Source organism: Numida meleagris, chromosome 2 (assembly GCF_002078875.1).
Source record: "Numida meleagris isolate 19003 breed g44 Domestic line chromosome 2, NumMel1.0, whole genome shotgun sequence".
Classification (NCBI taxonomy): Eukaryota; Metazoa; Chordata; class Aves; order Galliformes; family Numididae; genus Numida; species Numida meleagris.
The window spans coordinates 48,200,155-48,217,693 of record NC_034410.1 but is presented as its reverse complement, the minus strand read 5'-3'; the positions used below and the strand labels follow the sequence as shown (position 1 = coordinate 48,217,693).

At 37.0% G+C, this 17,539-nt stretch overlaps 1 protein-coding gene across 1 annotated transcript in view; it reads left to right on the top strand.

Annotated features, from left to right (window-relative positions):
- AVL9 (AVL9 cell migration associated) overlaps positions 1–15,335 on the top strand; it is a 38,926-nt gene extending 23,591 nt beyond the window's left edge. Inside the window, exons 8-16 of the mRNA XM_021385970.1 lie at positions 273–311; positions 3,199–3,268; positions 3,825–4,369; positions 7,038–7,172; positions 7,994–8,213; positions 9,516–9,633; positions 10,554–10,607; positions 11,405–11,493; positions 12,073–15,335. Coding sequence (XP_021241645.1) covers positions 273–311; positions 3,199–3,268; positions 3,825–4,369; positions 7,038–7,172; positions 7,994–8,213; positions 9,516–9,633; positions 10,554–10,607; positions 11,405–11,493; positions 12,073–12,167 — 1,365 coding nt within the window. The 3' untranslated portion in view covers positions 12,168–15,335. The remainder of the gene's footprint in view (positions 1–272; positions 312–3,198; positions 3,269–3,824; positions 4,370–7,037; positions 7,173–7,993; positions 8,214–9,515; positions 9,634–10,553; positions 10,608–11,404; positions 11,494–12,072) is intronic.

Here is a 17,539-nt window from a genome sequence, read left to right as displayed (position 1 = left end):
AATTCTAGAATGATACAATATATTCTTTCTTCTTTATAAGCTTTGTATGATTTAAATTACCGATCATGAAATTTTTTTGTGTGATTTTTAAATGCCATTTCAAAGAGAGCCCTGGTGGAGAAAGAGTATTGAAACACTGGTTGTTTTTTGTTGGTCAGATGTATTTGATTGTTTGACAGTTACACAGTGAAATTTTGAGTAGTAAAAACTTGCACAGTAATTTTGATAAATGGCACTGCTTCATTTACCATGTTTTTCCTTTTGTTTTTCAGGTCTTGATCCTTTTTAAATTGATTCTTCTAGAGAAAAAGGTATCATTTTGTAGGCTGAAGCAGATAATTGAAATAGAAATAGTTTAACTATTTTTAATATGAAAATATGTAGAATGTACCAGTGAAAAATTTTAAAAGTTAAATAAAATGATCTGGATGTGTATCAGTAATTTTACATACGTGTGTAAATCAGGAAAATATGCTTAAAGAAACTACTGTGTGTTGCTGTATAAATTTGCTTCAGCTGCTGTTATGTGTATACTCTACTTTTATTAATAGCTGTGAAGTAAAATGCAATTAAGTGTGAGTGGGAAAACTTAACGTATTATAGAAGATAAGAAAAGATGCACAGGATGCAAGTAGGTACTTATGTTAAGAAATGAATAGGAAATGTTGAGACCTAAAATGGAACATACAGCTTTACAGATTTCACTAAGTAGAATATTTGTATCAGGCGTTAAATAGACATGCCAGAAGAAACCAGTGCAAGGAATGTCTTACAAACCTGAACTGCATGGGCAGCTGTAGGAGACAATGTGAAGAGTCATTTCTGTTAAGTCATGCTGAATTGAGAACGCAAATTTGTTTTAAAACAAACAACAAACAATCTTGACTTAGTGTTTGCTTTGGGCTAAGAAGAGATATATTTGTTTTCTTGTCTCAGGGTATCAATAGATAAACATTAGAACTTTCAGTGATGAATATTTGTAACTCCCAGACAAGTTTTTGCAGGAATTTTTTGTCTTAATGTTTAAACAGAAGTATAAAGAACACTTTCAGTTCCCCAAACGTCATATTCTTTTCTGTGAACCTGCTGAAGAAACCCTGCTTCTTTAGAGTGATGAGAAGGAACATAGGAATTTCCCATTAACTGCAACTGGAAAGGCAGTAGGATGCAATCTTCAAACAGCAAAATAGCTAGGTCTGTGTCCTTGGGATCCTTATTAAGGCAGTGAATATGGCCTTCTGAAACAGAAGTACTTGAATATAATATAATTATTACATAGTGGGATTGCACATGTAGAAATATACGTAATCAAGATGGAATATGCAAGCTTTTTCCCCCAAATCACTTCTGTACACTTTGTCTACAATATTTTGGTGTTTTTTAAGCTGCAAGTTTAAAAAATTTTATATATTTTTATTAAAATTTTGTAAAGTATCTCCATTGATCTGTTTAAAAGCTGAAGTTGTTAGCATTTCATCATGACAATTCAAAACTTTTACTGAGCTACAATTTTCTGATCTGAATATCTGATTCTATTGAGTTATTTTTTGAAGCTCAAACAAATCATAAATGCACAGAGTGGAGAAGAGAGAGGTTTTTCCAAGCACGTTCGTTTGACTCAAATATGAATTTATTTTTTTTAATTACCAAATACTTATTAATAACCTTTGAGATTTTTGTATTGTTCGTTTTCCCCCTAAGCTCCAACAGGAAGACAACAGTTGCTATTTTGAAAGCGAGAGTTTTGGTTTTCTGGCACTGCCTGTTTTCTGACATATGTTAATGTTCCAGAATAACTGTGGAAATTTGTGTGATCAAAGACCTTAATATAACATGCAAGAAGCCTTGCACATTATAGTAATGCCAATTTTCCTTGAGCTAAAAAATGCATCCTGCTACGAACTGCTTTCCTCTAACTCCTGGCAATTTGGTTGATGCCTTTCCACAAACTTTAGGAATGTTTTTGGTGTTTGTTTTTTTTTCACCTCTCAGCTGTTACTGGGCTAGAAGTCTTCTTGCATATGGTGATCATTTGATTTTCTGCTGCCAGGACCACCCACTTTGCCAATGTAAAAGCTGTAGGTCATGTAATGTAGGAGGGGTAAGGGAACGTGCACTCGTGTGGATGGAAAGATGGCAGAGGGACTTGGTGGAACAAATACATAAAAGTGCTTGGTTTAAGTTGGCAGTCCACCCAAACTGAAGATAAATTTAAGTAAATTTCCTGAAAACGAAGGACTTCTTTAGACTTTGTTATTTCTGTAGTCTTAAAAAGAAGTTTTGCTACAAGTACATTGTATAAGACAACATAAAACTCGAAGGATATTGTAGGATTCCAGTTGTAGTTTCTTGCTATTACATTCAATATTTTTCATATTGACGGGCATCTGAAAAGAAGTTCAGTTCTTCATTTTTATTTTTCCTTCCCCTGAAGGTCTGTCTTGGAAGAACTCTAGTAGTAATATTCAGTTAGACTTGTGTTTCTTCTTTCATTGCTAGCCTTTGATATCTCCCCTTCGGAGTTCCTAACTAATTTACTAATCCCAGTGTCTCTATTTTAATTAAGGAGATTGTTTTTCCAAGTTACGTAAAGTGCTTTTCACTAAAGTTAATCCTGTTTAATGTTTCCGTAAACTCAGTTTTTATCATAGGAAGATATCTGTAATAAATGCATGCTGCAGTTATCCTAGTTTTCACATACCTTCGATATGTTTTCATAGAGTTTTTTTGCCAGAATTCTGGAATGTAGATTATTTGGTCTCTTTGATCTATAAGAGACACTTTAATGTACTACAGATTAACAACAATTTTTGTAGAGTGCCAGAAACAATTTCTGCCTGTTGTTTAATCAGATTTTTTTTCTAAAATTGATCCAGTCAGCATGTTGGATCAAGAAGACCAATCAGTCAGAGAAATCTGACTATATGTTATGCACACAGGCACGTATATATATATTACATATTATAAATACTATGAAGTACAATTATACAATGTATGTATTCAAATAGTTAATATGAGCTGTTGTAAGAGCTTTTGTGGGTGAGCAGAATTCCTTTAACAGTTTGAGTGTGTTCTTTGTTGTACTTAAGAGTAATTTTGATTTTTTTTTTTATTCTCTCCTCCCTATTTCCCCTCTGCTCTCTTGCCTTCTTCTGTTTTTTTTTTTTTTTTTTTCTTTCCCTCCTCTCCTGCCCCTAGGTGCTGTTTTATATTTCTCCGGTAAATAGATTGGTGGGAGCTCTGATGACTGTCCTGTCATTATTTCCTGGTAAGAAGAGAAGCTTAAGCTTCTGAGTTATTGCAGTATGGTTATATGCACCACCTCATGTAGGGAACAAATGATATGAAAATAGAATTACGTTGACACATTGCCTGAAAAACGGGATAACTTGGAGACATACGCATGTAGTGTGGACATACCTCCTAATGTTGTTTGCACTGTCTGAGTTACTTCTTGCGTTTAATTAAAGCCACTGGATCTTCTGTATTGCTTATGGGTAACATAAATGTGACTCTGAATTAGTCAAGTTCCTTAAAAATCAAAAATTCTTTCTGCATGCTGAAAATGAAACAGACAAACCCATACATAACCTCACTAATTCTTAACTTAGAACCAGACTTCTCAAAACAAAAAGCTGGGCTAGGCCCGTTTGGAGAAGAGAGGCATTTTTTTGTTCGGTGTTCTTTTTTTTTTTTTTTTCCAAAGTAGCGTAAAATATGTGATTTCCAGTATGCACACGGTGGCACTTTCTTTGTTGTCTTTAACAAAAGTCATTTGAATTTATATTGAGATGCTGACTTTAACGTGTGATGTCACTTTGCAGGTATGATTGAGCATGGTCTTACTGACAGCTCACACTATAGACCCAGAAAAAGCGTATCAGAGGATGCTGGCTTTCAAGAAACTACACCGTGGTTAGATAACTCAACTTCTGTGTCTGCTGGCGATAGTTCAAATACAAACTTGGGAATGGGGAAGAGAGGCAGGAAGATGCCAGGAAACCACTCAGTGGAAGGTCAAAAAGCGAACGTGCCTTTCTCCCAGTCAGAGAAGACTTTCAGTGGAGCTCAGTCCTCCAATGGTACTCTGCAACATTTGGAAGTTCCTTCCCGCACTTCTCCAGAATCCTCTGAAAGTGACTGGGAGACCTTAGATCCTAGCATTTTGGAGGAGTCTAATATGAAAGGAGAATGTGAAAAAGCAGCATCAGAACAGGCGGAAAATCGTCCAAGTGAATGCAGGAGCTCTGAAAGTCTTCCAATCACTGTGCAGCCCCAAGCAAACACGGGACACATGGTGCTTGTTCCAGGTCTCATATCTGGGTTGGAAGAGGACCAATATGGTATGCCACTGGCTATTTTTACAAAGGTAAATAAGTTCTTCATCGTATCTGATAACTCCTGAAGACTACTCTTTGTGAGAGATGTCTTGTAATTTTTGGTTACTGAACTCCAAATATACATTAGGGTACTACAAAACATGGAAGTATGCTCTCTGACAAGTGACTGCATTTCATACATATACTTAGTACTATTTGCAATTCTGCAAGATGGTAACCTCTAGACCCAGCATGGCTGATAAATGGTATCAGTAGCTACTGTTTTCTTTTACTCTGAGTAATTGTTGATCTAATCTATATCGGTCAAGATCAGAGTACTTAAGAAGTGCTTAGATATGTTAATTCAAACTAATTATGAAAGCTGTCACTTACCTGCCCGCCCAAGCATGTTTTCCTGTCTATGCATATATTTTTTCACACTTCCTTATATGATAACTATTCCTGGTTGTCCATGGTTCTTTCTCTGTGCATAGTGCTGAACTGCTGAGCTTCAGGCTTTCACTAAAAAAACGCCTAACTGAACTCCAGGTATTCCAGAGTTTCTCTAAAGGCTCTGATGGGCATTGTTAGTAGACGTATTGCTTGTTATCTGGGACTAGTTTTCTGTCTAAAATGGGGAAAAAATGCTTCCCTTTTAAGGATAGCTTTATTAGTAAGAGAAGTGGTATATCTTTTTGTTTTCTTTTTAACGTGCCAACTGTTTATTAAGCAGATGATTGACATATATCTCCTCAAGCTGATGAGGTTAAAAGTGGCATTCCTTCCTTTGGAGAAATGTATTTGTGTTTTCTTGCAGAATGTTGTGTTTAGTAATGGTACTTGAGCTTGTTGGAATACCTTTCATTGGAGACAGTACAAACATAGGCCAAAGTGAGCAACTCAAATGTCATTTTCCCTGTATTGCCTCAAGTCACTGTTAGAAAAAGGTTTTCAACACAGAGCTACAGTCTGGTGTTTGTCTTTATGGTCTATCTAATCGGCAGAGTAGCCTGTAATTTGTGTTTAGTTTAGTTCTATTGAAAATACTGGATTGGAAGTAAGAAGCAAGTGATTGATAAGAGGGCCTGTGGGTGCAAACTTAGTTTGCTGCTAAGCTCATAAAATGGAAAAGCAAACAATTTTAGAGAAGCTGGCATTTTGTACGTGTTTACCTTCTGTTCCACAAAGGCACTTTTCATCTGAGTTCATCCAATGTAATTAAAACAGAAATGGCTCTACATCTCAAAATTACAGAAAAATCTGATTATAAGTTATAGTTTAACCACTTACTGAAAGTCGGAATCTTTTAGAGCTCTCATCTCTGAACGCGTTTGTGCCATGTAATGGAAAGACTAACAAATCTGACACGTGTGAAAAGGCGGAAATTTTGTGAGATGGTGCAATAACGTATCCAAGTGCACCACAGCAGGGAGAAAAATAGGTTGTGGTACTTGTTTCTCTAGTAGCAGTTCTGTAAGATTTAAAACCCTTGTAATTTTCACCAAAAAAAAAAAAAAAACGTGTTCGCTGAAATAAACATTGTTATACTTACAGAGAAATGTGAATTTGGGAACTGACACTGGATGTTTTAAACAGCGAACAAATTCTAATAGTTGCTACTCAAGTAGCAACTGTTAAAAAGCACTGGCTTCCTTTGCCTGCTTATTAAGATGTATTTTCTAAACAAAAAAAAAGTCTGTTTTAGGTTTGTGATTCCATCTCAAAGCCCCGTTGTTCTTTTGATACACACTGTATGCATTCAGTTGATAAGTGCTTGTCATCTGGAAGGCCATCCTTACATTCAATATAAGAAAAGGGAGTAGTTGTGCTCCTTTCTTCCGTATGTTTCCAATTACTGTGCACTGTGTGATGAAGTACATGTGCTTTTTGTTTCTGTCCAGTTTGCTGTTAGCCCTTTTGGGTCCCTACTAGAGAATAAACCGCTCTGTGCCATCTGCAGTTGAACGGCTGGAATTAGGCTTGAGTATTAGACTTCAAGGTTTTGCTCCTCCTATTTAAAAGGAGAATTATAATAACTACAGCTGCTTCTCAGAGATCTCTGAATAATCTACCTCAAAGCCATATGACTCTTCTTTGCATGTGTTTTGGGTTGGGTTCTTTGTTTATTTAAAATTGGACTGTGGAATACTAGATTTCCATAAGCATGGAGTAGCTGAACAGCACAGTGCGTTGCTTTCTATCCTGCTCTTTTAAAGCAGGCGTACATGTGCCCATCAAAAACTGATTGCTGTCTCTGCACCTGGGGAATTTCTGTCCTCCAAATGTAGATAGCAGTTGTGTATGTTTCAAACTCTCCAACACTGTCGACTTGGGACACATCGAAAGATATCATGGTATGCAAATGGAGAGATAAATCTATCTCCACTGAGTTCCTGTCTCTTAACTGACCTGAGACCTCATTATCAATTTATATTGCTTAGTTTGTTGTCTTGTGAACACACTTGATTCCTTTCAATTCACATTGTATTTTAGTTTCAGTCCTGAGACTTGAAGGGAGCACAACCTCTTCGGAAAACTCAGCAAGTGTGGAATCTGGTTCCTTTGCTTTGAAGACATAATGTAGTGAAATTATGGTAGCCTGAGTTGGTTGTTCTGGGTTCAACGTGGTGACTTTTATTAATTAAGGGAAAAAATCTGAATATAGACAAATTATTTTTTGGCCTTCTATTAATCCTCTAAATATCTCTGTTGCTTTAGGGATACCTTTGCTTGCCATACATGGCACTACAGCAACATCATCTTCTGTCAGATGTAACAGTCCGCGGCTTTGTAGCGGGAGCCACCAATATCCTGTTCCGTCAGCAAAAACATCTGAGCGATGCAATTGTGGAAGTACGACTCTTTGTATTCAAGCTTCTTGAACTGAAGAAGGAGGAAAAAAATAGATGTTGCATTTTGAATTTATAGTTTCGTGCCAAATCTTGAATGACTTCTCTGTGAAATAAATTCTTAAATGCAGAAGCTTATTCCATTTGTATCAGGGTAGGACCTAACTTTACCTGTGCAGAAGTAATGTGTCTTTCTTGATGTTAGATATTGAATTTGAATTTGCAGAGTATTTTTTAAAAATTTGTGTTTTGTTGCCAGTGTAGTTTTACTTCTCTCTCATGTCATGGGTTTTTCTCATGGCTTTGTAGTAAGGTCTTCAAAAATCAGTGCTTACAGTTAAGGAACAGATGCAGTTGAGAATAAAGCATATTCATGTTGATATCCGCTCGATTTAATCGACAGGGCGAACAATACCTAAGAAAGCACTGTGTCTGTTCTAGTAAGTGTATACAACTATATAATCAGCATTTGATATCCTGAGATAGCTACATATTGGTAATCAACTTAATAAATTGAAATGAAAATCGAAGATCCTCTAAGAAAACACACGTGAGCATCAGACTTCCCCTTCTAAACCTTGTCAAATGAGCAGGCTTTGCTATACGTACTATATACCAGGAAGATGATCAGATTCAGGTTGAATTAGAGCAATTTCTGACACTGAGAACTGTTCATTCAGGATTTCATTGGTCATTTGTTTCTTTGTGATATTTGTTGAAACTGCTGGGTTCAGATTTAAGGTAGTTGCTTGCCAGTAGCTGTATACTGTGCGTATAAGCAGTTTTATTTAGATAAATTTTTACCCTTGGAATTATTTCAAACAGATAGAAGATGCTCACGTACAAATCCATGATCCAGAACTTCGTAAGATCCTGAACCCTACAACTGCTGACCTAAGATTTGCAGATTACTTGGTGAAGCACGTAACTGAGAACAGAGATGATGTTTTCCTTGACGGCACTGGATGGGAAGGAGGAGATGAGTGGATCAGGGCTCAGTTCAGTGCTTATCTTCATGCACTGCTTGCTGCTGTGCTGCAACCAGGTAGAACAAATGCCTTGTCCAGGGCCTGAGATGAGGGTGGGTTTAAAAAGTCTTTGCTCTGTTTTGTTACACGTGTAGCCTGTCATTGGCAATCCCTCTGCCTAAAGTTTGGCTGTTTTTTTCAACTGTCCTTGACTATCTTTGTTGTTCCTTGACAAAATTATTACGAATTCTTCACAGCCTTAGAAACCTATTTTTTCTTTGACTATCTCCTTGATTTCCTTATAAGTGGAAGTACCTGAAACCCTGTGTAGGGTAAGACTTTTACAAACTTGGATATCCTACAGACTTCAATCGGTTTGGGAAACTAATTGGATTCAAGGAGGCATGAAGTTAAGAGGCTGTTTTCAGGAAGTTTTACTGGTCTGTCCCATCTCTTTTCCACTGCTGCCGTGGTCTTGAGTAGGGATTCACTTAAGCTGAAAATGTCAGCTTGAGGTTTTATCAGCTTCATTCTCTAGAGATCAACATTTTTGTCTCAATTCAGAGGGCATTCTCTGTGTTCTAGCCTTTCATGCATGAACATAACCTAAATAATCAGTGGCTTATTTGTGGAGGCTTGCCTAGCACTAAGTCTGTTAACTTCATCCTCTTCCTGATTATTCTCCCTTAACACCAGTGAAGTACTCAGTTCCTGTTCTGTGGTATTTCTGAGAAACCATGGGGTTGAGAACTTGGTTTTAAAGTTTTGAAGATGCCAAGTTCTTTGTCTGGCAATGTCAGTAGTGTAAGATGATCATGTGGTTGATAATGAAATGTTGGCATTTTCCTGAAATTCATACTACTGAACTGTCTGTCTCTAAAGTGATTTCCCATAATCTTCTGTATTTTAAAGGGGATGAAGGGGATGCTGTGATAAGTTTATTCCACAGTAGCTCGTATTGTGGTTTTGGAGTGGATTTGAAATTTACTCAGTTGGAATGAGTAATAACATAGTACAGCAAGCCCTGTTGTATCTGAACAAAACTAATGTAAATCAGTTCCTATGTGGGCGGCTCTTTTTTTTTTCTCCCCTCCAGCTGAGCTCACTGAGAACTTTGTAAATTAATTAAGGGGGGGGGGGGGGAACTGAGCTTATTTTTTCAGTGTTTTTGTTTTGTCCTGGCTTTGAGACACTTCAAAATGTTTAAATGATGTTTTTATTATTATTTTTAAGTGTCATTTCTCAGAGCTAAGTTTGACTTATGTTTGATTGGATGAGAATCTGGAAAATTTTAGTTTTTCTGTAAAATACAGTTGTTTTTCTTGTATTGCATTCGTAATGAATTGGTACAAGTTAACATCTTTATTTTAATTTCTCAGACAATGAAAAGACTTTGTCAGATTTTGGAACAGCCTTTGTAGCAGCCTGGAAAAATACTCACAACTACAGAGTATGGAATAGCAACAAGCATCCAGCTCTTGCAGAAGTACATTCGAGGTAAGAAACTCTGGGGATTTTTTTTAGCATTTAATGTGGAGCATTCTTATTACGAGTTGTTAGGCACGCACTGTTCTGTGGAATCAGTGTCCCATTTGTTCCTGTTACAGAGCCCTGAGGGCTTTGTGACCCTGTGCAGTAAAGATTCTCTAAGTACAGAAATGGAATATTTCTACTTTTCAGTGCCTTACTCTAATTCTGGGATATAATTTTATGAAGAAAGCTATATCCAGAGTCAGGAGAAATGAAACCTATTAATGTTAATTGCTGGCTATCCCTAGCTACAGAAAGTTTGTCACCATCCTCAGATGATTCTGCTTTTCATTAGTTACTTCCAGGTTTACAAGGAAATGTCTGGGGTTGTCACTGATAGGGATGGAGGGAAGCTGACTGATTTATGTTGCATGTTCAATAATTTTGATGGTTTTATGTGTATTTCCACTCCAAGATTAGATGATGCCAGAGTTGGTAACGCTGTAGGCTATGCATGTGTTTTGTTTAGCATGCATTTATACTGTATTGCAGGGAGCTTTGTTAGCTTTCATTCTTGTTTTGCCAGCTGATGCAGTCTGAAGAAAGTTGTTTTTCTTCAGACCTGCAAGGCTCTTTTGGTTTACTTAGGGGATTTTTCTCCTTTTTGCATTCTTTGTCTTACATGGAAGAGGTGTCCGCCTTAGTGTGAAAAGAAGGTTATTAATACCTGATGTGAAAATAGGAGGCACCTTATACATAGTTCGTAAGAAGCCTAAGACTGAATAATCAGTACTACCTAGCCTTCCACAAAGTGGTACAGTACCCTGTCTATAATTGATGATTTTTTGTAAGCCACAGGGACAAATGTAACTAGGAGTTGAAGTTGCTGTGGTATGGATTCATGATAGAAAAATACTTAATGTTTTCTCGGGTTTTTCCTCTTCTAGCCATCCATTTCAGGGACAATACTCTGTGTCGGATGTTAAGTTAAGATTGTCACAGTAAGTATATAGTAGTTTGATATGTATTTTTAAAAATGTATAGGCAAATATTAATAACAGCACAGCTGTTGCAGTAATGGCCTAAACAAAATAATGGTTTAAATGGGCCATGTACACAAAACTGTGTTCAAAGTTCTCCTGCAAAAAGTCATGTGTAGTGAAGGTGTTAAGCTTTACATAAATGGGTTTACAAGCCTGAAATATGGACTTGAATGCTGCCGTTTAAAACTGAGTAAATTTTGCTTTCAAGTCGTTGCACTCATGCAATGGAACTGATTTGGTTTCGGGTCTGTCCTTTCCAAATTAAGGAATTGTCTTTATTCTTTTACATTTTTAACAGAAGTATGAGAGTGAATTGTACTTGATAAAAAATTCTATGTAAGGGCAAGATACAAAGTAAACACTATTTGGAAAAAGGAATAATGACTGTTGAGTAACACTTTTCTGTTTAAAGCTTATAGATGTGGCTGAAACTTTCCAAAACCACTGCAAATCTGATTCTGTGAAGGTATTTTGGTAAACGTTTAGGAAATGTATCAGCATGTTCAATAAAAATGAACAGTTGGGTATTTTGATTCCTGTTGCTGGCAGTATCCCTTCTTCAGACAAGCTTGCCTAACTGATCTTAGCAGATAAGATGCATAAAACCTGTACAAGAATTATGGGCTTGACTTATTTATATACACACGCTTTATAGATCTGTGTGTGTGTGGATAGATATTTAAAATAAGTATTTTATTGACGCCTGGAATTAATCAGTCAGTTGACTAACAGTCTTCAGTATCTCTCTTGTTTAGTTCTGTGCAAAACAGTGAACGTGGAAAGAAGATTGGAAATGTGATGGTTTCTACTAGCCGAAATGTTGTGCAAACAGGAAAAGCTGTAGGTAAGAAAGTTATTTTAGACTGGTTTGGATCTAAGCAGTACCTTCTTTTAAGGAAGCATCTTATCTCAGTTATATTTCATTTTAATCCAATAATACTTTATAACATACACGTGAAACAGAGCAACATTTTGAGTGATAAAGTTGCTGGTTGAGGCCCTGTATGTTACATAATAGTGAACCTGAACAGGGGCACTTTGATCACATCATCATCTTTCAGTGCAAGAGAATGCAAGATCAGCTGTAGTTGCGTGGCTTCTTCATTCTGTAAGAGTCTTGCTGCTTTTTTTGCTACTGTGTACTCTGGCAAGGAACTCTTTTCAGTGGTAGATCTAGCCAGCCTTCCAATGAGAAGGACAACGTGGTCCATTTCCACTGAGCTACTTGTGTTCAAGTTCTTTGAATATTTTCTGACACATACTTCAAGCTTGGGTTTTGAATTCTAGAAGTTCCAGATTGGGTAGCAAATTATTTGCATTTTTATTGCTAGTACATTTTAAAGAGCTTAGGAAAGGTAAAATTACACTGTGAAAGGTAACATTACACTGGGCTTTTTTGTTGTTTTTTTTTTTTATAATGCAGGTCAGTCGGTTGGAGGAGCCTTCACAAGTGCAAAATCAGCCATGTCATCATGGTTTTCTACTTTCACACAGTCAAGCCAAAGCCTTGGGGACTAAGTGATGGTTTTGCCCAGCGCTGCTGAATATTTCAGGTGCAATGGTTTCTCTGAGCTGTAAAAGGACTGCTCCAAAAAGTAGGAGTGAATACTACCTATCCAGGACCAAAACAAGGCATATGTTGCTTGCAAGGAGGTGTGGAATGTTATCATTCAGTTTCACTAGAAGTGTAGAATGGTGAGTGTCTCCATACAATGAGATGGCATTTGCTGGGTATTGGTTGTGTTTAAAATGACTACTTTAAATCTGAGCCTTTATAAATACATTAGCAAACAAGGCTTATTGCAAGCCAAACGTGTTTGACTTTAGATTTGTACATTTTCTTGGATGTTGAAGATATTTATGTAAAGTAGTTATATTTTTCAATCCAAGTAGCCAAATGGTTGTGAATCTTCTTAGAAATAAGCAGCGTGTGACTACTGGTTTGTCTTTCCGGTTGGGTTAGAGAGAATGTCAGCAACAATTATAGGGGTGGAAGCCCTTAAAGGGCTCAAAGCCAGATGGCACTTTGTTGGTTCCACCTGCAGACTAGAATCAGCAGGGTGCAGAATAAGACTGTGGCTGACGTTTGAGTGTTTCTCCTTTCTCATCTGTAGCCATGCACAGTCTTTTGCATTAATCTGTCTCTAGCTCTCTTTGTGTCTGCAAGTCTGTGTAACGATTGCAAAATCGCTCTTTTCTTGGTATTACACAGTAGGCCTTTGTAACAGCATATGTTTTGCCAGTGTTTTACCCCAGGACATGAACATGTTGGATTCCAGTTGGAGAGATCTCTTCAAGAGAAGTATTACAAAACAATACTCCAAAATTAGAATTGAATCATAGACAGTTTTCTAAGGTCTTGCTCTGTTAGGATATAATTACGCCATCAATGTAATTATTATGTATATGAATACTAAGTATTAAAATTACCTAAGCTAGCACAGTAGCAAAATGCGTATTTTTTTTGCCAATGAAGTTATGAAGACTCTTCCAAATGAAAATCAGCTATACAGATTTTTTTTCTTTGTCTACTCAGGGAATGTTCTATTTGGATAACTGCTTTTTTCATAAGGAAAGTAACACCAGAACTGAGGGAGCAACTGAAACAGTTCAGTTCTTGTCCTTGCATGAAGGAATGTAATAGTTTGTATGAAAAGATGTGACATAATGCTGTACTTCATATAGAAAGTGCAGACAGTGTCTTCTGTTTGTAAAATATTCCACATCATAAGTTTCATGCTCCTGAAACAGATTATTTGCTGTTAGTTGCAATGTATGTGCCTATTCCTTCTCACATCCCCATGTGATAACTGTTAACATTTTCTGTGTTGTATTATTGGATATTCCAACTTCTCTGTATTGCAACGCTCTTAGTTTATTCCTTCATCAGTATCTTTGTGTTCTGCCATGCTTTTTTCTGGGGCTAAGGTTTCAAGTCATGGTTATTTCTTACATTCCTCAAATAAAATAGCTGCAAAAGAGATAAATAAGACGGTTTTAGTGTATAGTATATTTAATTTAAGAAGTTAAGTTCTAATTTCTTCAGGTGCATTTCAAAAGCTAGCAGAAAAGGCACAGCTGCATCTCATAGTCCCACAATGTAATTTTCAGTGTTATTGGGTCATATAGTAATTCAAAAGCACAAGATCTGTTTTAAAGTGTTCAAGCTAGATACGCAGTAGAACAGCCCTGGAAATCTGAAAGCGTACAGCTGGCTTGAGTAGCTTCATTTGAGAAGGGCAAGAAACGCCCCTAGAGCTCTTCTAATCTACTGCTTCTGACATACAAGTAAAATACATCTACAGAACTTTATCTATTGCTCCTGGACTCTGTATGTACGTGTCTATCTTCTGACACTTCTGATGCTCTTTTATGTTCTATTCCACAACTCTGTAATAAACATTCATATCTTTTTAAAAATTATGTAATACTTGTAGGAAGACCTCCGGTGAAATAAGACTAAAGATGCAGTTATTGGTGATGACTGTAGAGCTTTCTGATTCAGCATGCAGATAAGAAAATAATAGCTTGCTTTTGTGATCTTTTTCCCCACTGGCCTGGCTGTCTCTGTTGTGGAGCCAAAAATCCAACCAGATTAAGAGTGTTTTCCTTTCTTGTTTCTCAACACAAGGTTGGATTAAGAAACTTGTATTCATCTTCAATATTTTTAAGAATCAGCTTCCTGCCAGCAAGTTAAATGGTGATTTTAAACTCAGCAGCGGGTGGTGATGAAGTGATCTTCATAATAAGTTGTTCATTAACATGTATGTTTGCTCTTTGACATTTGCTTAAATGTACTTTTGGTCTGTAGGAGGGATAGCAGCCACTGACTTTCATCTCAGTTGACGTAGTCCTCTTCTTAATGTTTGTGATCTCTTCAGATAAATCGAGCATGAATGCAAGTTATTTTCTTCCCCTCTATTGTAAAACTTCCAGTGCAAGCATTATTACTTATTCAAAAGGATTTATGCGGTCAGCTTCTATTTCAAAGACCCTGACATCCATTTCTGCATGGCAAAAAATAGAGTACTAAATGAATTGGTGATAGCACCTCCAATGAGTAAACCCTGTAGGTATTGGTACAGCTCAGTCACAATGTACATTGCAAAGGTATTTCTGATTGTTAGTGTTCCGCACAAACTCACCTCCACGTAATAACAGTGTAACGCTTCCCTCAACTTTCTGGCATTAAAGGCATCAACCTCTGCCCCTTGTAAGTTACCAATATTTGGGGAACTGCCTACTGAGTGTGCCTAGACACAAGCCCCCCCAAATCCACTGGACTACGTATTGTTGACCTAATATTTCATTTGGCTAAAACATTCAGCGTTTTTCATCATTTTCACGACATAACCTTAATTCTTGAGTGCATCTGACAGCACTTTCTTCAAATGTAACAATTAATTATCATTTTCAGATCATTCTTCTAGTCCATTGCATTTGTTTGTACATCTGTTTTAAGCACCTTTTGGAATTAAATTTAGTATTTTGTCTAAACAAGCTTCTTATTTCCATAAAAATTATTCTTAAGTAGAGAAACTAATGTGGCAGTATTTAATTGTAAAAGTGAAGGTGTGAATACAGTTTTTAAACATGAAACTATGACTTGATCACTGAAAAATAGAAGCAATGGATTTGATTTTTTTCTCGTGCTGCTTGAAAATAAATACATCCACCCTACTTAAAGCTGTGTCTGCTCAAAAAGCTGTATTTTGAGGAGGTAATCCCACCAGAATACACCGATCTTGATATTGTTAACTGCTTGTAACGCACCGTCAATCCATTTGGGACTTGCCTTTTATTTAAACTGATTGTGGATATTGCTTTTGCAAATGTAGGACATGGGGCTGGTCTGGTACGATGTTTTATTCCCCAGGGGATACTGTTCATTGTCAATTTATTTAAAGTCTTCAGTAGGTCACAGGTATCTTGTGCATCAGTGAGAACTTCAGGTAGGACTGTAATATTTTGATCTAGACTTAGCTTCAAAATGATGCATGGTTCATTTGGGTGGTGATATCTAGTCCGAATCATGATGCAGAGCAAGTAACTGCTGCACATTCATCTCTCTACAATAGCAAGCTATTCATTAAAGATTGATTTTAAAGCTTTGTAACTTCTGCAGTTGCTGCTGCTGTACTGAGCTAAGAATGATTTGGCAGGTTACTGGTTCCAGTTGGAAGAAACCAACTGAATCTGAATAACGTTCAGATGTGAATTAAATCAAGTTTCTGTCTGAAAAACTGTTGAGCTTTTTTTTTTAAAATTCCCATATGCAAGTAGCTGTTCAAACATACTAAAAAATAAATTCGCATCATCTTTATGCAGCATAATTGTATTTTATTTAGTTTTTAATAAAAAGGGCAACATGGAGAGAATTCATAATAACATCATGTTTCTGCTTTTTGTAATAGGATGAAAAACGGATAAAGAATTCCTTCGTGCTGTTTTTAGTCTTTAATATTATAGTAGAGAGCTCAAAAAAAAAGAGAAAGGCACAGAGCCTTAGTTCTGATGTTTCTGTTCTTGACCCTGTTCTTTATCAAACACTACAAGTACCATTTGGAGTCATAAATGGGGAGACGGATTGCTTCTATTAATGCCAGTGCGGTGGTGAATTTACTATGATCATCTTATTCCCAGCAAGGTGACGTGATTCATGTATATAACATAACACAGAGATAGCTAGACTTCAACACTTGCAGCCACGATTAAGCTATTTTGTTGAGCTCTTTATTACTGCTGGGATTCAAAATGGTCTAACTATACACAAGTGATAGAAAATAAAATTTTTGTTACTTTGTAGCCTGAATTTAGCACATAGGTCACTCTGAAAGTAATGCCTCCTATTTATTTCCGTGAAAACACCACCACCTACAAAGAGCACTATAGTGCTATTGGATAGAGCAGATTCTCAGCTACAAAGACTATTTTTCAACAGTCACCACCATTAGCTATGAGTTTTCACTAGTGATGAACAAGGAGGAGCCTGCGTGCCGCACTCATAAAAATCTGCACTCAGGGTGGAGATGTGCTCACATCCACTGTAGGGTCTCCAAAAACAGACAGCAGGTGTTGCTGAATGTCAGTGGGTGGGTTTTTTTTCTGCATGGAGAAATTCAGTTCCACACTTCCATGTCAGATGCCATTTGGTCAGACTGCCCCTCTGCTGCCATCTGTCACACGGCAACAACATGTAACAGGATATTGGTGGGAAGGTTACACCTCTACTGCCAAGCCACCAACATCCACCTCTGACATCATGGGCCAACATAATAAGAGGAGGCATTGCTTTCAGAGCAGCCCTCGTACTGCTGATGAAAGTATGATTACTATTTGCCTCCATTGTAGTAGCAGAGAACACCGACAAAATCCTCTTTTCTTGTCTTCATCTAGATCATCAAGAATAGGAGTGCTTTCTAGACCAGGTGAGCATGAAGAAAATCAAGAATGTTTAGAGGGAATGAAGAACATTTATGTAAAGTGAAGGCTGATGTAATTTTCATCAGAACACTGTAGGGAATAGTCCCATTGGCATGCTCTGTGAAACAGAATACTGAGGAAGCAAATTCAGTTGGTCGCTTAATTCTGAATTCAGAGTCTTTATGCACCCAAATGCAGTGGAGAAGGAGGAATGCAGCAAAAACTAACAGAGCTGAATATATTGCGTAGCACAACCTGTGTTAAGACCTTTGCTGCTCGTACTTGCAGGTTTACGCACTTTGAACTGCATAACGTTGTGCCCAACAACTGCCTGAAGAACTCCTTTCTGCATTTTTTCTATTTGATAAGAACGTGTTCAGAATTAACATCTACACACCATCATAAGCTTTTTAATACTTTTTCTTATCCTGCTTTCTGGAGCTTCACTTGTGTTAATGCAGTAGAGG